This window comes from Pseudophryne corroboree, chromosome 5 (genome assembly GCF_028390025.1).
Source record: "Pseudophryne corroboree isolate aPseCor3 chromosome 5, aPseCor3.hap2, whole genome shotgun sequence".
Taxonomy (NCBI): domain Eukaryota; kingdom Metazoa; phylum Chordata; class Amphibia; order Anura; family Myobatrachidae; genus Pseudophryne; species Pseudophryne corroboree.
This window is the reverse complement of record NC_086448.1, coordinates 412,506,448-412,527,220: the sequence shown is the minus strand read 5'-3', so window position 1 is coordinate 412,527,220 and position 20,773 is coordinate 412,506,448. Positions and strand designations below refer to the sequence as shown.

At 44.7% G+C, this 20,773-nt stretch overlaps 1 protein-coding gene across 1 annotated transcript in view; it reads left to right on the top strand.

Moving 5' to 3' along the window:
- Positions 1-20,773, top strand: part of RECK (reversion inducing cysteine rich protein with kazal motifs) — a 424,990-nt gene that overhangs the window by 163,946 nt on the left and 240,271 nt on the right. Inside the window, exons 6-8 of the mRNA XM_063922771.1 lie at positions 6,771-6,818; positions 10,399-10,432; positions 10,919-11,116. Coding sequence (XP_063778841.1) covers positions 6,771-6,818; positions 10,399-10,432; positions 10,919-11,116 — 280 coding nt within the window. The remainder of the gene's footprint in view (positions 1-6,770; positions 6,819-10,398; positions 10,433-10,918; positions 11,117-20,773) is intronic.

The window sequence follows — 20,773 nt, the reverse complement described above, 5'->3', positions numbered from 1 at the left end:
TGGGGATGTCACCTCCTAGGGGGTCGACACCAGAATGGATGCCTTTATTTATGGAATTACGGGATAGTGTCAACACGCTAAAGCAGTCGTTTGATGACATGAGGCGGCCGGACAATCAATTAGTGCCTGTCCAGGCGCCTCAAACACCGTCAGGGGCTGTAAAACGCCCTTTGCCTCAGTCGGTCGACACAGACCCAGACACAGGCACTGATTCCAGTGGTGACGGTGACGAATCAACCGTATTTTCCAGTAGGGCCACACGTTATATGATTTTGGCAATGAAGGAGGCGTTACATTTAGCTGATACTACAGGTACCACTAAACAGGGTATTATGTGGGGTGTGAAAAAACTACCTATAGTTTTTCCTGAATCAGAAGAATTAAATGACGTGTGTGATGAAGCGTGGGTTGCCCCTGATAAAAAGCTGATAATTTCAAAGAAATTATTGGCATTATACCCTTTCCCGCCAGAGGTTAGGGAGCGCTGGGAAACACCTCCTAGGGTGGACAAGGCGCTAACACGCTTATCAAAACAAGTGGCGTTACCTTCTCCTGAGACGGCCGCACTTAAAGATCCATCAGATAGGAGGATGGAAAATATCCAAAAAAGTATATACACACATGCAGGTGTTATACTACGACCAGCTATAGCGACTGCCTGGATGTGCAGTGCTGGGGTAGTTTGGTCAGAGTCCCTGATTGAAAATATTGATACCCTGGACAGGGACAATATTTTACTGTCGTTAGAACAAATAAAGGATGCATTTCTTTATATGCGTGATGCACAGAGGGATATCTGCACACTGGCATCACGGGTAAGTGCTATGTCCATTTCGGCCAGAAGAGCTTTATGGACGCGACAGTGGACAGGCGATGCGGATTCAAAACGGCATATGGAAGTTTTGCCGTATAAAGGGGAGGAGTTATTTGGAGTCGGTCTATCAGATTTGGTGGCCACGGCTACAGCCGGGAAATCCACCTTTCTACCTCAAGTCACTCCCCAACAGAAAAAGGCACCGACTTTTCAACCGCAGCCCTTTCGTTCCTTTAAAAATAAGAGAGCAAAGGGCTATTCATATCTGCCACGAGGCAGAGGTCGAGGGAAGAAACAGCAACAGGCAGCTCCTTCCCAGGAACAGAAGCCCTCCCCGGCTTCTACAAAAGCCTCAGCATGACGCTGGGGCTTCTCAAGCGGACTCGGGGACGGTGGGAGGTCGTCTCAAAAATTACAGCGCGCAGTGGGCTCACTCGCAGGTAGATCCCTGGATCCTGCAGATAATATCTCAGGGGTACAGGTTGGAATTAGAGACAGATCCACCTCGCCGTTTCCTGAAGTCGGCTTTACCAACGTCCCCTTCCGAAAGGGAGACGGTTTTGGAAGCCATTCACAAGCTGTACTCTCAGCAGGTGATAGTCAAGGTACCTCTTCTACAACAAGGGAAGGGGTATTATTCCACTCTATTTGTGGTACCGAAGCCGGATGGCTCGGTAAGGCCTATTCTAAATCTGAAGTCCTTGAACCTGTACATAAAGAAGTTCAAGTTCAAGATGGAGTCACTCAGAGCAGTGATAGCGAACCTGGAAGAAGGGGACTTTATGGTATCCTTGGACATCAAGGATGCGTATCTCCACGTTCCAATTTACCCCTCACACCAGGGGTACCTCAGGTTCGTTGTACAAAACTGTCACTATCAGTTTCAGACGCTGCCGTTTGGTTTGTCCACGGCACCTCGGGTCTTTACAAAGGTAATGGCCGAGATGATGATTCTTCTTCGAAGAAAAGGCGTATTAATTATCCCATACTTGGACGATCTCCTAATAAGGGCAAGGTCCAGAGAACAGCTAGAGATGGGATTAGCAATATCTCAAGAGGTGCTAAAGCAGCACGGATGGATTCTGAATATTCCAAAATCCCAATTAATGCCGACAACTCGTCTGCTGTTCCTAGGGATGATTCTGGACACGGTTCAGAAAAAGGTTTTTCTTCCCGAGGAAAAAGCCAAGGAGTTATCCGACCTGGTCAGGAATCTCCTAAAACCAGGAAAGGTGTCTGTACATCAATGCACGCATCTTCAGATGCACCTGCGGATAACCCTGTCTCCAAGGACAAGGGTATCTCTTCTGTGGTGGTTGCAGAGGGCTCATCTATTGGAGGGCCGCAGATTCGGCATACAGGATTGGATCCTGGTGACCACGGACGCCAGCCTGAGAGGCTGGGGAGCAGTCACACAAGGAAGAAACTTCCAGGGAGTGTGGTCGAGCCTGGAAAAGTCTCTTCACATAAACATTCTGGAAATAAGAGCAATCTACAATGCTCTAAGCCAGGCGGAACCTCTGCTTCAAGAAAGACCGGTGTTGATCCAGTCGGACAACATCACGGCAGTCGCCCATGTAAACAGACAGGGCGGCACAAGAAGCAGGAGTGCAATGGCAGAAGCTGCCAGGATCCTTCGCTGGGCGGAGAATCACGTGATAGCACTGTCAGCAGTGTTCATCCCGGGAGTGGACAACTGGGAAGCAGACTTCCTCAGCAGACACGATCTTCACCCGGGAGAGTGGGGACTTCATCCAGAAGTTTTCCACATGCTAATAAACCGTTGGGAAAGACCAATGGTGGACATGATGGCGTCTCGCCTCAACAAAAAACTGGACAGGTATTGCGCCAGGTCAAGAGATCCGCAGGCAATAGCTGTGGACGCGCTGGTAACACCTTGGGTGTACCAGTCGGTGTATGTGTTTCCTCCTCTGCCTCTCATACCAAAGGTATTGAGAATCATACGGCAAAGCGGAGTAAGAACGATACTAGTGGCTCCGGATTGGCCAAGAAGGTCTTGGTACCCGGAACTTCAAGAGATGGTCACGGACGATCCGTGGCCTCTACCTCTAAGACAGGACCTGCTTCAGCAGGGACCGTGTCTATTCCAAGACTTACCGCGGCTGCGTTTGACGGCATGGCGGTTGAACGCCAGATCCTAAAAGGAAAAGGCATTCCAGAAGAAGTCATTCCTACCTTGATTAAGGCAAGAAAGGAAGTCACCGCGAAGCATTATCACCGCATTTGGCGGAAATATGTTGCGTGGTGCGAGGATCGGAGTGCTCCGACGGAGGAATTTCAACTGGGTCGTTTCCTACATTTCCTGCAATCAGGATTGTCTATGGGTCTCAAATTGGGATCTATTAAGGTTCAAATTTCGGCCCTGTCAATATTCTTCCAAAAAGAATTGGCCTCAGTTCCTGAGGTCCAGACTTTTGTCAAAGGAGTACTGCATATACAGCCTCCTGTGGTGCCTCCGGTGGCACCGTGGGATCTAAATGTAGTTTTAGATTTCCTCAAATCCCATTGGTTTGAACCACTAAAAAATGTGGATTTGAAATATCTCACATGGAAAGTGACTATGTTACTGGCCCTGGCGTCCGCCAGGAGAGTATCTGAACTGGCGGCTTTATCTTATAAAAGCCCTTATTTAATTTTCCATTCGGATAGGGCAGAGCTGCGGACGCGTCCGCATTTTCTCCCTAAGGTGGTATCAGCGTTTCACCTGAACCAGCCTATTGTAGTGCCTGCGGCTACAAGCGACTTGGAGGACTCCAAGTTGTTGGACGTTGTCAGAGCTTTAAAAATATACATTTCAAGGACGGCTGGAGTCAGAAAATCTGACTCGCTGTTTATACTGTATGCACCCAACAAGTTGGGTGCGCCTGCTTCTAAGCAGTCGATTGCTCGTTGGATTTGTAACACAATTCAACTTGCACATTCTGTGGCAGGCCTGCCACAGCCTAAATCTGTTAAGGCCCATTCCACAAGGAAGGTGGGCTCATCTTGGGCGGCTGCCCGAGGGGTCTCGGCATTACAACTCTGCCGAGCAGCTACGTGGTCAGGGGAGAACACGTTTGTAAAATTCTACAAATTTGATACCCTGGCAAAGGAGGACCTGGAGTTCTCTCATTCGGTGCTGCAGAGTCATCCGCACTCTCCCGCCCGTTTGGGAGCTTTGGTATAATCCCCATGGTCCTTTCAGGAACCCCAGCATCCACTAGGACGATAGAGAAAATAAGAATTTACTTACCGATAATTCTATTTCTCGGAGTCCGTAGTGGATGCTGGGCGCCCATCCCAAGTGCGGATTATCTGCAATACTTGTACATAGTTATTGTTAACTAATTCGGGTTATTGTTTAGGGAGCCATCTTTCAGAGGCTCCTCTGTTATCATACTGTTAACTGGGTTTAGATCACAAGTTGTACGGTGTGATTGGTGTGGCTGGTATGAGTCTTACCCGGGATTCAAAATCCTCCCTTATTGTGTACGCTCGTCCGGGCACAGTACCTAACTGGAGTCTGGAGGAGGGTCATAGGGGGAGGAGCCAGTGCACACCACCTGATCTGGAAAAGCTTTACTTTTTGTGCCCTGTCTCCTGCGGAGCCGCTATTCCCCATGGTCCTTTCAGGAACCCCAGCATCCACTACGGACTCCGAGAAATAGAATTATCGGTAAGTAAATTCTTATTTTTTCCCTTGCACCCATAGGCGCACAGCAAAATTTATTGTGTTGCCAGAATGGGTATGGTTCACTAGGTCAACAGTAAAAAGGTCAACAGTGTCAAGGTCAACTTGAACAAGGTCGACATAACAAAAAGGGTGATACAAGCAAAAGGTCAACATGAAAATGATTGACATAAAAAGATCGACATGAGATTTTTTTAGGTTTTGGGGTTGTCAATTTTTAACTTTTAGCACGTGGAAACACAATTATTGTATCGCATCTCCTCCTCACTCCACTCGCCATCCCTCGGGCAAGGTGCCTCGCTGCCCTTTGCACAGGTTACACGGTTCTGAATCGTAGGCCACATGGATGGTAAAGTAGGAAAAAGTTATAAAACTGAAAAAAATGTGGAAAACGTATTTCGACCATATGCTGTGTCTAGGGATGCCAATTCCGGCCATCAATCCCGGGTATCGGGATTGAAAATGTTCAATCCCGGGATTCTCGGGATACCCGGGATTGGTTTATCCCTATGTGTCCTCCCACCTCGCCCGCACACATAACTCACCATAGAGCGGGGGCAACATCCGACTTTCTCACCGTGTCAGCGGTAGGTGACGGCAGATGGCGCAACGTGACCTATGACTGCATTTCACGCTATGCGGGGGAGGAGGGAGCTGGGCAGCGTCTGGGCATCCTGAGGATGCTCAATGCTGCCCGGCTTAAAAAAAAAAAGGGCCGCCTGATCCCTCAATCCCCGGCATTGGACACCATAGATGTGTCAACCATTGGCATGTTGACCTTTTGACCATGTCGACCTTTTGACCACGTTGACCTAATTCATGTGGGGCAATAGTGGTCGACCTATTGACTGTTGACATTTTTACTGTCGGCCTAAAGACTGGATAATGCCAGTACAGTGTATGTGCAGTGCAGTGCACAGCCAAATATTGCAGAGATGTAAGACGGTGAATCCCTAGGAACTGAATTGCCCTAATGGACTCCCAATTGCATACATCACAAAGGGCGGGATGTACTAAGGGAAAAATGCGGTAAAACCTCAGTTTTCGGGGGTTTTACAGCATTTTCGGTTTTTGCCGTCCAGGGTAATGCCATCTTTGAAAGGCGATACCCAAGCCTATGGGCTTCTTATCGCCGGCCGCCACAACCCGCTGCCTCCGCCGCAGATGCCTCCACCCCTCCACCCCTGCATACCTTCCTCCAGGAAGCCTGGACCCAGAAGGTAAACTCCTCCAGGAGGAGACGCCAGGGGCAGCCTGCTGCCTTGTTCCCAGCGCTGAGGAGGAGAGCCCAGGGAGGTGACGGAGACCCCCTCGCAGACCACCTCACAGGTATCGCAGGGGGCCTCCGTCACCGCATTGCGATGTTGTTCACATATGTTAGTACACATGCAATCAACATCGCTGCGATGGGCGGCGAGGGGCGGCAATGTATGTTAATACATCCCGCCCAAAATGTGAAATATGGACAGTTAGTTTTGTATGAATTCCATGACATGTAATTTTACTCTTAATATAGAGCTTGGATAATTGTACAGCGGTTTTTTTTGGAAACACATCCTTTATAAGGGTAATCTCATTTACAACCAGGCCTATTTATTCCATGTATGTCACCATAATAATATAAAACCACTCTCAATATAATACAATAAATAAAATGTGAAAGATCACAATATTTATTCTTTGTAGACAGAGACAATAAAGAAGTACTATCTATCTATTTATCTAGTACTAGAATATCTTTTACATACATGGTTAACATTATGACCACGAGTTCAATTCCTGACCAAGGAACTGCAGAGACACTATCTGTGTGCAGTTTGTTTGTTCTCTTCACGTTTGTGTGTGTTGCTCCCTGGTGCTCCAGTTTCCTCCCACACTCCAGTTACATAATGAAAGATTAATAGTCTTCTGACAAAAAATATTCTAGTCTAGATGTATGTTCATGTGATAGGGAATATCAGTGCCGTAACGGGGCTTTGCCCCTGATCGATGACATCACACACCGCTCACACAATTCTAGTTACGGCCCTGGAAAATATACATTGTTAGATCCACTTTGGCAAGGACTGATGTGAACGACTGAAATAATATGTCTGTTCTATATAAATCACTTAATAAAAAAAATTAATTCAGAGAGAGTAATGATACATTTATTTTGTTTTATTTGAATTACTGAAATTTATAGAATTGTGTGATTTTAATGGTTTATTGCTTATTTTTATTATACAGGTCAGTTTAACTAATTGTATTGTCATTTTTATGTAGGCATCCTCAACAAATGATATTCTAAAAGCCTGCAGGAAGCAATATGAGGTATGATTTTAAATGGAAAGTAAATTGTACACGACAAAAGGCATTTTAGAATACAACAAAAAAAATAAAGCTCTAATTTTGACCTGCTGTTAAAATAATATTTGTGCACATAAAATGATGTACATGCACTGAATAATGTACTGGCACCACTTATTTAGCTAATTAACACTATTCACACTAAAGTCAGCAGTTGGTGCTAAATTATGTAGTGAAAGGCAGGTTTATTTGGAAAAATGCTAAATATTGCTACAACTTGTCTAGAGCAATAAAAGACAGATTCAAAACAGTATTAAAATTGAGATTTTGTACATCTAACAAAATAATTTTTAGTAGTAATATAATTGTAAGTGTAATAGGAAAGGGTGGACACTCCAGCAAAAAGTATGAAGGTATTAGTCTATATACTGTAGAAAAGGCCGGGTGCCAAAACCAATTAGCAACAGGAAATATGAATGTAGCAACAGAACAGCACTCCAATGTGTCTTACATTTTCAATAACAGCAAAGTTCCATGCCAAGAGGTCCTTTGTACAGTTATACAAACCAAAATTTACAAAAAGAAGTAAACAATACAATTTAAATGTGGTTGTGTAGACATTTTGGGGTAGCTGTATTAATCCTCGGAAAGGGATAAAGGAGCAGATTTATCAAAGCTTGGAGAGTAACTTAAAGTGGAGAGAGAGAAAGTCAGCTTCTAACTGTCATTCTACATGCTCTGTTTGAAAAATGAGTTATTAGCTGATACCATTTTACCTCTAACAAAGCTTTGATACATCTCCCTCAAATCTTCACAGTAGGTTGGAATAGTTTGCAGAGTTTCAAGTGAAGTTCACTGGATTACATTTGCAAATACTCTGTGATGCATATTGTTATGATATTCACTAATAGAATTTGTATTAAGTCATTTATTATTACTCTAAAATGAAAAGTGCAGTTCTTGCTTCCTTGTCCATTTCCCCCACTATCTTAGCTCACCGTCAAGTTCGCAGCTGTCAGTGTAGATACGTCTAGACATGCTCAGCAAAATACTGTACTTCCTTTACCCACATTTGCGGTCTTGCAGTTTCTTTTCCGTATGGTCTGAGTGGGTCTAGAAAAAATAACCCTGGTGGCATAAAAACTACAATGGTATCTTTCTTAATGCCAGGGCTGAATGTAGGGGTCAGGACACACCTATGCACTACATCAGTGGTAGCCAACCCTGGTCCTCGAGAGCTACCAACAGTTCACATTTTCCAGCTCACCTGGCAGGTGCACATGTGCAGTTATTACTAACTGTCACTTTTTAAAAGATCCTCAGGGGGATTCTGTTCTGTGAGGAGACCTGGAAAACGTGCACTGTTGGTAGCTCTCGAGGACCAGGGTTGGCTACCCCTGCACTACATTATTGTTTGCCCCTATCACACCACTCCACCACCATGATTTACTGACCATTGCCCCTGCCAGTAGTAAAATCTAAAAATAAGTTATAATGGCGGGGGGGGAGAATCACCTGGTCATCTGGCCAGTTTGCCTACAAGGACTCCTATGGAGGGGAGCATGCAGTGCCGCCCCGCAGCAAGTGTCACCCCTAGGCACATGCTTCGCATGACTAGTGGAAATCCATCACTGCTTATTGAAACTTCTGCCAAAGCAGCATTTCAGTATACAACTATAGACAAACTTTCAAGTAAAAAGAATATCTTAGCTTTGATAAAGCTGCACACAATGTTATTCCTGAAAACAATGTTATTTTCTAATCAGTATTGCCTTTGTTATTTACTCAGAAAGATATAATATTTTCTGTAAATCTATAGACTATTATTGCATAAAACATATAGAACTCTCTCTGCGTTAAATATCCTCAGAAACCAATACTGAGAGATGTGGCTTCTCTACACACCACCCCATGAAATATACATAAAAGTACAAAAAATATGTAATTCTGTCAATTATTGTATTTAATTTGAATACAAAAATTTAGTTTGTATGTACGCTCTTAAATTTCACAACCAGGAGATATCTCAAATATAAACAAATTGGTTATCAAGATTGGAATTAGACTGCTCCTAGGTACATCTGTCTGAGAAAGAAAATTGTTTAGGTGTATGATGTCCCCTTTACGTGTAGAGTTTATATGTGCCTGTTTTTTATACCAGGATTTTTTTGTTGTGCAAAACCAAAATGGTAAGTTTCGGTCTGTTCCTGCTCACAATCCTTATCTTGAAGGTGATGATAATTAGTGCATAATATCAAGGTATACTGAGAAAAGTGGTGTGTACACAGAAAAATTTATAGATATCACATCCATAATTGTTAAAGACCTGCATGAGCATTCATGTAACCTACTTTACAATGAGATACAGGTTTTGGTGAGGTAATTCCGTAGACCTCTAGCCCCTTTCACCAGAAACATAAGTCTCAGGGGTCAAGAGATGGAACTGCCCAAGTTTTACATATAATGACCCCTCGACGTGTTTGTATGTTCCCACAGAAGGAACTTAAACTCACAATTTTGCAAACACATAAATCTAACAAAATTTGCAGTGAATTATAAGATTAGTGATGGAACACTGGTTCCTCTATCCAGAGAAATACGTAACAGGGGGCAAACAATATGATTTAAGAATTGTACAAACCAATTTGTCAGGCATATGAATCATCAATGATTGCGAAAGCTCAGCGCAACTCCGCCAGTACACATCTGTATTATGAACCATTCAGATGTTATGGAGCACAGTGACAATATGTAATTTAGATAGCTAGATAGACAGATGTACCAGGGTGTGGAGGAGAAAACTCTACTGCTGTCCTGTATCTGCTTACACATCGAATACTGAATGAGAGAGAGTTAATTCCAAATTCTGATACAGAATGAAAATAAGAGGTTCCTACTTCTGCTTTCTGAGATGCTGCACAGGGTTCTCTGATGCTGAATAGCAGTGCAGAGAGGCCCGGTTGCTAGGATGAGAGAGTGGGATCCTATATGAAATAAATATATAGAATGGTAATACTTTACAACATTGGTGTTGTTGTTCAAACTGTACTGCGTCTAGGTGGATATTGCCCGCTGCTGTCCATAAAGGTCCTAGTGCGTGGGGTGCAGAGATAAGCCGCCAGAGTACGCAATTCCACTGACCGGAAGTTGGACCTGGATGGAACTGGAAGGACGTACTTTCCACTGCTAGAGCTTGGTCACTTGGTCGCCAGTATACCTTGATATTGTGTACCGATTCTAATCACCTTCAAGATAAGGCACCCGTGCCATGTTCCTGGGGACAGACATCTCTATTGCACATGCACGAATCACTTGGAAAATGGCCATGGTGGCTCTGCAGCCAGTGCTGGGCCGACAGAGCAGTAAGTATAATGAAATAGGTGCTGGGTGTGCGGTTTGTGGTCCCCCCTGTACCCAGAGGCCCGTGTGCACCACACACCTTGTACCCATTATAGATATGTCATCGTTCCCCCTAAGTATTTTTATTACACCATGAGCAGTAAACTGACTGCAAGTGAAGATACAAACTGATGCTTTTACCTTAAGGCTTATAACATTGTAAACAAAAGATTAAGGTGCTAATATTCTCTTATTTTACTTTTAGAATGCACTTATTAGCTGTGTTAATAGGAATGAAAGTAAGTATACCATTTTATATTATCACCACTATTTAAAAATATAGCCATTTATAGAAAATAGTATTATCGTCATTTGTGGCAACCACAGTAACACTTGCTGATATATTTTCTCCTGTGTTGGAGAGTGCTTAGACGGGAAATGCAGCAGACAGCTGATAAAGCCAGCATGTATTGCTTATTATTAGGCTGTGCCCCCTTGTGGCATACTGCAGCAAATCATGGGTCTATGAAGAGAGTGTTTGGCCAAATAACACAATCTCATAGTACCTTGTCATATTGGCCCCACCCCCTGCCCACGAATCGTGCAATCTACTTTTCCTGGTCTTCCTAAAATCTCACAATCTTTCGGGAGAGTCATTTTACTGCATACTTTTTTATTAGTATTATTTACATACTATGTTTCAGTAACATTTGTAAGATCGTTTGTATAAGTGGACTGAATTTTTCGGCACATTTATTTGTGGTCTTTCTTTATTCTTATTCCAGTGGGATCCGTTTGCTGCAGCTATGCTGGTCGGCACACAAACTGTCGGGAATACTGCCAAGCTATATTTCGCACCGATTCATCTCCAGGACCATCACAGATCAAATCAGTGGAAGATTACTGTGCATCGATTAGCCCGCAGCTAGTGCAGTGTGTTAACAACTACACTCAATCCTATCCAATGAGAAACCCAATTGACAGTAAGTTAATGCAGTTTAGCAGATGCCAATCATGTCTGTAGAACCCACTTTCCAGCTATTAGTTATGTTTACTAGAGTGTGAGATTTTAGAAGTTGAGATGTTGCCCATAGCAACCAATCTGATTTTACTTATCATTTATCTAGCACCTTCTAGAAGATAATATCTAGAATCTGATTGGTTGCTATGGACAACATCTTCACATCTAAAAGCCTGCACTTTAGCATACCTCCCAACTATCCCGATTTTCGCGGGACAGTCTCATTTTTTGGGGACTGTCCTGTTGTCCCACCCCCTGTCGTCAGTGTCCCACGGTGGGGAGGGGCAGTTGGGAGGCCTCTGTGACTCGCTGCTCTGCTTAGAGCAGCGGTGAATAGATGCTGTGCACATGTGCACAGTGTCTATTCACGGAAGATACAGAAGCAGGGGGCGCTGGCCATGACCCTCAGAAGCCACATAGAGATAATGGGCCAAAATATACAGCTTTTACTTAACATGTGTGTAGAATAAATAAAGAATATTGCAAATGTTTGTGGTTAGGTTTGTTATACCAAAGTTTACGCTTTAATTTTTTTAATGCAAAAACTAAATGCATAGAGCGCTGGCCATGCCCTCATAGTGATGAAAACGGGGACATGGCTCGCAATTGTGGCATTCCTGTGAAGCCACGCCCCTTTCTTGAAGCCACACCCCTTTTCAGGAGCGCGCGGCTTCGTCACACAGGGGAGTACCAAGTTCCTGCTCATCGATATTGGGAGGTATGACTTTAGTAAATATACTCCTATGTGTTTCAAGGGGGATCAGTATGATTTGCCGGTGCACAGGATCCTGGCAGTCATAATATCTACACTGGGATCCAATGTTTGAAAAGCCGACAGGGATGAGTAAGAGGTGTTTACCCCTCTCCCCAACCCCCTAACCCTCCCTACCCGCAGCTCAACCCTAACCCCCCCCCCCCCCTTGTTGCCTAACCCAAACCACCCCCCTGTAGGTGCCTAAACCTAACCCCCTGTCCCCGCTGCCTAAACCTAACCCTCTCCCCTGCAGCCTAACCCTAACCCTCCAAGGGGGGTGCCTAACCGTAACCCCCCTCCCCGCAGCCTAACCCTAACCGCCCGGGACACAGCCTAACCCTAACCCCCACGACTTATCTGACTTGCAGCGTGGTGTGTACTTGTTCGGAATCTTGGCTGTCGGTATTCCGGCACTTGGATGGTGTACTCATATTGGATGCCGGTGTCGGCATTCAGAATAGTGTCGGTATTCCGACGTCAGTATTCTGACTGCCGGGATAACGACAGCCGTGATCCTGAGTGCATCCTGAGTGCATCCTTCTTCCTCAGACTCTATCCAATTCTTTGTGCTGCTTGTATTTCTTAATTAGAATTAGATAACATCTTAGCTAAATCAATAGTTGTGTTACTGGCATAGTATTTATGCAATAAATGTTGTTAATACTGCACTATTTGAATGTCTGAATACAAGATAAAAATTGTCCTTTGTCATTTATATGTACAAGAAGTGTTTTACCAAACAACAAATATTAACTTTGCAATAAAGTGAGAGTACTACAATATAGGAACAAGGGTGCAGGTACACTATACACCTTCCCACCTACTTCACGGTGACCTCATCAGACAGGTCCCTAACATTATATGGGTTCACCTCATGAAGTAGGTGGGCAGACTTATATACTGGCCAATATATGCCAAGAACCTCAGATATGATGGTTGTTATCATTTTAATGGTGTATGGTGCACCTGTACCCATGTTCCTGAATTGTAGTACTAAGGGCCCGATTCACACCTAATCACTGTTGTGCGTTTTCGCACAGCGGGCAAACATGGAACTACTGCGCATGCATATGCACCGCAATGCGCATGCGCGACAGACAGCAGCAGCAGGATGGTGTGAAATTTTCGATCACATGGGCGTTTGCAAGGTGATTGACAGGAAGAAGACGTTTGTGGGTGATAACTGGCCGTTTTCTGGGAGTGTCTGGAAATACGCAGGCTTTCCCAAGCGTTTTCAGGGCGGGTATGTGATGTCAGTTCCGGCCACGATCAGCCTGATTTATATGCACTGGAGGAGTAAGTATTGAACTACACACAGACTGCACACACTGCACAGAATGGGAGAAACATTAGATGGTGAGTGTGATGCAAACGGTTTTGCAGCTGTCCGCTGTCTGAGGGGAATTTTTGCACAGCGTACACATGCATATGCACACTTGCATGGGGCAAATTTTCACTCCCCCTGGGTGGCGACTATCTGATCGCAGGACAGTGTAATTTGCAGCACAGCAATCAGGTCAGAATTAGACCCTAAGTCCAAGCAAGATAGCACATCCCATTATAAGAAGCTAGGGAGTGTAGTCCAGGCCCCCTCTCCACAATAAAGTTAAAGTACAAAGCCACATAGCATTGTAAATCTGATGTAAAATTGGGGCGGTAATGCTACAATGACTGCTACTTACAGGTACTTACTTGACTATTCTCCAGTTCTAGTATGCTTTCCCAGGCTCCCAAGAGTATATATATATATATTTATATTTATCCACTGCACTCACAAATCCCAGGCATGGGGTGTAAGAGTGCACTAGCCATTCCCAGTATTATATAATAAACTTTAATTGCTTCTGATGAGACCCTGCGTTTAATATTCAGTGCTGTTCATTCACGCAGAGGTTCTGTAGTGCATACATTTTAAAATCCGTGTTTAAAGTGAGCAAATGGCGCCATCTTCAGGCTAGCATCACACTAGGCAAGAACATGCTAGCTTGTGTGCAGTTTAATATATCATCTGCCTTTCCCTTACCCTTACCTTACTCGGGGCCGTCTTTTCCATTGAACTTTAAAGTCCGTTCATATAAGATAATATATGCCTCAAAAAACCTGATTGATGCTAATAATAATATCAGGTTCTAGTGCTTGCCCTGCTTTTCGAATTGATATATATTGCATAGAAGATCTGCAGCTTCTTGACTGCAATCATCGCTTAATACAGTATATTGATTCCATTATAATTTCATTAGATTGTCTAAAATTTAATAGGACTAATTTAATGTTGAAGTGTCTTATTGGAGCAATAAAGCCATAAATTATAGACACTAGAACACAACATTACCTAAAAACAGTAATTTGACAATCTGTGTATTGAAATTTATTAAAATTTTAGTGTGTATCCAAATAAAATAATTCAGGATTTGTACCCTCTTTATAACATCATGTACCATAGTGTATGCCCTGCTACTCAAGCTGACATATCTTATATGGAAGTTTTGCAGCTTCCTAATGTTTTGATTCCATCATAATTGTATAAGACTGTCAAAAATCTAATAGTATTAATTCAATGTTGAAATGTATTATTGGAATAATATAGCCACAAATTAAAGACACTAGAATACAAAATTACCTGAGAATAGTAATTTGACAATCTATTATGTGTACACTTGTTTTAAAAAAAATTTTGTTTAAATAAACCCCTTTTTTATTGATACACGTCGGCTCTCTGTTATCATAATTTTTCCTGCTACCTTGCGCAGCCGTTTTTTACTTAATTTTCTATTTCCACCCAAGGGTCAGGGCTGAAGCCCGAGGCTGTCCCCAGCACCCCTGGGCGGTGGGTGCAGGGCTGATAGCCAAAAATGTGTAAAAAAAGAATATTGTCTTTTGCTGTGGAACTACAAGTCTGAGCAAGCCTCCCCCGCATGCTGGTACTTGGAGAACCACAAGTACCAGCATGCAGGGAATTAACGGGCCCGCTGATACCTGTAATTCCACAACAAAAGAAATACCCCTCCAAAAAAAAAACCCACACACACACCGTGATAGTAAAAGTTTATTTACACAACCATGCACACTTACACACTCAAACATACTTACCTAGTGTCCCACGCAGCACTTTGTCCGCCCGGTGCTGATTGTATAAATACTGGGGACCCCTACACATTTTTCCCCAGGTAATTTAACAACGAGGACCAGCTCAAAGAGCCTGGGGCTGGTTATGCTTAGGAGGGGGGACCCCATGCAATTTAATTTTTTATTTTTAGCTATTTCAATACTTTTACACAATGAAGCCCTGCACGGATATCACTGATCCGGTCGGACTTCACTGTGTAAAGTCCGGCAGTATTTTACTATTTTCTCCCGTAAAACACTGCCGGCAATAGGAATTTCATTGACATCGGTGAACTCAAAACACGGTAGTTTCGTAAATTACTGTTTTATTTCTCTCAAAATGTTGCAGTCTCAAACGGCCGATGTCAGCCAACATTGAGTTCGGCTGACATCAGCAAAAACCCGAATATTAGTAAATATACCCCAAATGAGTGTCGTGGAGAATAGTCCCTGTTGGTCGGCATGCCGACTGGCGGGATATGCAGGGTTCGGGATCCCGGTGTGGGTATTGTGGCTGGCGGTCTCCTGACTGCCGATCACATAACCACATCCCGCCTACTATACAGTACTTTCTTCTTTCATTTTTTGATGACAGGGAGAAGCCAAAGACACAGATGCTGAATTAGTTGTGGTTTTGTGTTATATTAGGTGAAGTTGTCATCACGTCAGTTTTTGACAATGGTAGTGCAGAGAGGGTATAATTGGCTAGAGGAGAGAGTATCCAGGGTGCCATTGGAAACCAGAGGTGAGGGGTGAAATGGGTGACAGGACCAGTGACACTAAACAAAGATGCTGAATTGGTTGTGATTTTGTGTGATAGTAGGCTGCAATTTTCATCACATCAGGTTTTGACAATGACCATAGTTACAAACTTCCCCTGAATGTATGTACAGAGCACTGCAGCAGATATTAAAGATATCGGCTGTGGTCCCCAATTTTTATTGCAAAAACTATATTTACCAAGCTCCAGAATGTGAAGCAGGAAGCTACAGTACCTCCATCTTTGTAGCTTCTGAGCTACATTACACAAAATGTATCCCTCTCCATCTCTGTTAGCATATGCGTGGTCTGATCACCGTGTATGCACAGTAGCACGACCAGAGGCCAAAACCCAGATGCAGAGCCGGCACTACATGCTTAGCAAGGGTATGCAGTGCAGCGAGGCGCCAAGCTGAAGAGGTGCTCTCCCTGCTCTGCTACCCTGCTACTGATGGCTGCCTCTGCGCCTGTCAGACTGGATGTCAGGTAGCGGCGCTGGCAGCGGGTAGCGCAGCTGCCCCCATGTAAGGTCCCTCTGACTCCCTCCCCCTTCTCCTCCCGTCCCCAGAGAGAGTGTGCGATTATAGCGCCGCTGCCACTGACATCCAATGCCTAGAGTTCTGCCGACTCGAGTAAAGTTTGTCGGTGTGGGTGTGGCCTAATCACAGCAGGCGTGGCCACATCCCCTTATGGAAAAATAAAAATATTAGCAGAGCCCTGCGAGGTGGAGGGGGTTGGGGCCTTGAGCCCCTCAGCTAGGGGCAATTTGAGTGGGGAGCATGAACAGTGTTATCACTTTCCCCCTACCCATACAGGAACAGGCAGAGGCTCATCAGCAGCCTCTCTGGCACTGCAGCATAGCACATGCTGCCAAGATGAGAGCTTATGCTGTTGCTGCTGCCCAGTAAGGAGGGAGGGGAGGAGTGCAGCGGACCAGGGCCCACACTGGGCCCTTTCATCAGTCCTGGTAATTTGTACCAATCCCCCTCTCGGAAATCACTGCCGACATCCTCCAGAGCCACTGCTGATGGAGTAACGGAGCCTCCAAGAGGGAAGAGGAGGAGCAGCGCCCGAGCTGGGACCTCCCGCAGGTACTGGGGCCGAGCTGTGGAGACAAATGTGTAAGGGGCATTTAGTTGTGACATTACTGTGGGAATTATATGTAAGGGGCACTATTACTGTGGGCATTATGTGTGACACTACTGTGGATATTATATGTAATGGGCAATATTACTGTGGGCATTATGTGTGGCATTACGACTGTGGGCATTATTTGTAAGAGGCACTACTGCTGTGGGTAGTATATGTTTGGGCACTACTACTGTGGGCATTATGTGTATAAGGGGTAATACTACTGTGGACATTATGCGTGGCACTACTACTGTGGGCGTTATGTGTAAGGGGCACTTCAATGGTGGCCATTATATGTATAAGAGGAAGGGATGTACGGAAGGTGACTCTGGTGGAGCACAAGCTCAGGGCAGCAAAAATGTTTGAACGCACTCTGCAGTCGCCCCGCTTGCTCTTACCCGCTGTCATATTTTATTTACTAGTAACAGACTAAAAGCACAGTGCTTCTGGTGATCTCATCTTCCCAACCCTCCCACTTTCCCAGAATGCCAGTGGGGCCATGCTGGGGGCATTCTGGTAGCAACCATGGGGGAAGAGATTACAGATGGAGGAGCACCAGCACATCCACATGTGCCCACCCATTAGCCTGTTTGCCAGCCCAGCTGGTCCTTGTGGCTAGAGCATCCATTAAGCAGAGCTGCCCAGGTGGAGTATGTGGCGTCCAAGGCAGAGCATCTTCTGTGTGGCATAATGTGTATAAGGGGCTCTCCTGTGTGGTGTAATGTGAATAAGGGGCTCTACTGTGTATTTTGACATGTATAAGGGTCCTACTGTGCAGTGTAATGTGACTAAAGAACACTACTGTGTGGTGTAATGTGAATAACACTACTGTGAGGTGTAATGTGAATTGGTACTATTCTGTGGCCACGTCTCTATATTGTTGATGCACGCCTACGGCGCACACTGTCTTTGTTTTGACCATGGCAAGTGCCAAAGGAAACTTTCGCCCTGAGCTCCTCAAAGTCTAGAACTGGCACTGTCATCGATTTTAAAATATATTTTTCTTTTCAAATGTAACATGCCCCCAATTCAATACAGGAAAGGGGCACTGAACCATACCCTTGCTCCGGGCATCATGGCTCCTAGCTACACCTCTGATAAGTGGCACTACTGTGGGCATTGTGTATAAGGGTTAGTACTGTGTAGTGTAACATGTATAAGGGGCACTACTGTGTGATGTAACGTTAATAAGGGGCACTACTATGTGGTGTAATATGAATCAGTGGCACTATGTTTGGGGTAAAGTGAATAAGATTGTAATACTGTGTGGTGTATTTTGAATTGTGGGTAACATTGTGGCCAGGCCTCTTCCTTGTGTGACCACACCCCTTTTTGCGGCACGTGCTGTCCCTTTTTTTATGGATGAAAGGGTGCAAATTTATCATTTGCAGGGGGCGCCAAACACTCTAGCACCGGTCCTGCCCAGAAGTAAAGTGTTCGCATTTGAAGTCACTTATTATACAGTATATTTACTAATGAATTCCAGATAATTAGTAAATATACCCCTTAGTCTAGGATACCTGTGTGGTAAGGACTTTGCTGACTCCTGCAAAATATGCATGGATTTTTCATAAAAGGCTGACAAATTAGTAGAATTCTTCAAAAATGCCATACGACGGGATGCGGTCATGAGACCGCTGCTCGGGATCCCTGCGGTCACCATGCCGACGCTGGGATCCCGATCAATCAAGCGCCCGACAGTCAGCATGCTGACTAACAGGGTCTATTCCCACTCGTGGGTGTCCACGACACCATAGAGTGGGAATAGAACCTGTAACGAGCGCAGCAAGCCACCGAGCCCGCTGCTTGGCGAGCGCAGTGAGACAGCAAGGGGCTCTTGTTGTGCTTGCCCTCCTTACCCCACATCAGCATTCTGCTGTCGGGATCCCAGGGTCGGCATGCTGACTTCCAAGATCCCCACCAACGGTCTCACAGCCCCAACCCCATCCACCAATGCACCAACTACTACCACTTTAATTTGTCTTTACATATTTATGGTACCATACACTGCATTGTAATGACTGTTGGAGTGATATACTAAACTTTAATTTGTAGAAATAGTGATAAAAATACAAATTTTTCAAACCTATGTAACACCAAATCGCCCCCAAAATTGGCAGTCATTGTAAAATCAACACAATCACCAATTTCTTATTGATAAGTATAGATTAGGATGAATCTATGATACAGATCTAGCTGCGATGTCTGCTGCTTCCTGTGGAAAGGAACTCTGAGCATTGCGCTTATTACTATTCATCTAATATCACTAGTGCTCTGCATACACTGGTTAATGTGAACTGTGTAGTGCATGCAGAACTCTGACCTCTGACCTATCCTCCAGTGGGGAGGCACTCGATATACCAGTTGTCAGGATCCCGGCGCTCAGCATACCGGCGCCGGGATCCCGACCGCCGGTATACCTAATCTCCCTCCACCCCTGGAGGGAGAATAAATAGCGCGCCATCGTGCCGGCAGCATGGCGGGTGCAGCTGCCGGCATTCCGGTGGTCGGGATTCTGGTGCTGGTATGCTAGGATCCAGAGCGCCGGCCAATTGTAGTACACCCCTCCAGTGGATACTACAGCACAGAGCTGCTGGCAAGAGTGTTTTGGGAGAGCTGCATGAAGCGGAACATACCTACTATGTTTCCCTGGAATCAAGAAGTCCTGACTATGCTGACAGTTTGAAAGTATTAGGATTATCCCACCAAACTGAGTTAGGGCAGACAGAGCTGCTACTTCATACCGCGTTTTGCAGTTTTGACTACCTTCTGTTGCTGCTGATGTCTTAAGATCTGTTGATGCTCATCTGTGTCTTGGAATGTCAGAGCTCCGTTTAGAAAGGAAATATGTACTAAGGGGTTGATGTAACATGCAATGAAAAGAGTGGAAAAGTGGACAGGGCCAGTTCTAGACCCCCTCCATACAAAACAGGGTTGGTGCATGGCAAAAATAGAGGCGTGGCTTCCTGGGGAAGGGTCGTGGTCACAAAACAGTACCAATTCACATTACACCAGCAATAGTACCCTTTATACACATTATGCCAGTGCACTGGATAGAGCCCCTTATACAACACAGGCAAAACAAGAACACAGGGGGGAAAAAACCCTGATTCATGCCCTTTACATTATTTGTAATTTTTCCTCCTTATAGTAATGCCCCTTCCACATTATGCTCATCACCGTAATGCCCATTACACATTATTCCACACACCGTAATGCCCATTCTACATTATGCCACATACCGTAATGCACATTACACGTTATGCCACACACCATAACGCCCAATACACATTATGCCACAAACCATAATGCCCATTAGACGTTAACGTTATGCCACACACCGTAATGCCCATTACACATTATGCCACACACCGTAATGTCCATTACACGTAATGTCACACACTGAAATGCCTCTTACAGCTTATGTCACACACCATAATGCCCTTTACACATTATGCCACTCACCGTAACACCTATTACAACTTATGCCACACACTGTAATCCATATTACACATTATGCACACACCGTAACACCTATTACAACTTATGCCACACACCATAATGCCCACCACATGTTCTGCCCCACACCATAATGCCTTTTACAACTTATGCCTCACACCGTAACACCCATTACACATTATACCACACAACGTAACTCCTTTTACAACTTATTCCACACACCTTAATGCCCATTACACGTTATGCCACACACTGTAATGCCCATTTAATATTATGCCACACCTTAATGCCCATTACACGTTATGCCACACACCGTAACAACCATTACATGTTATGCCACACACTGTAATGCAACACATTATGCCATACACTGTAATGCCCATTACACATGCCACATACAGTTATGCCCCT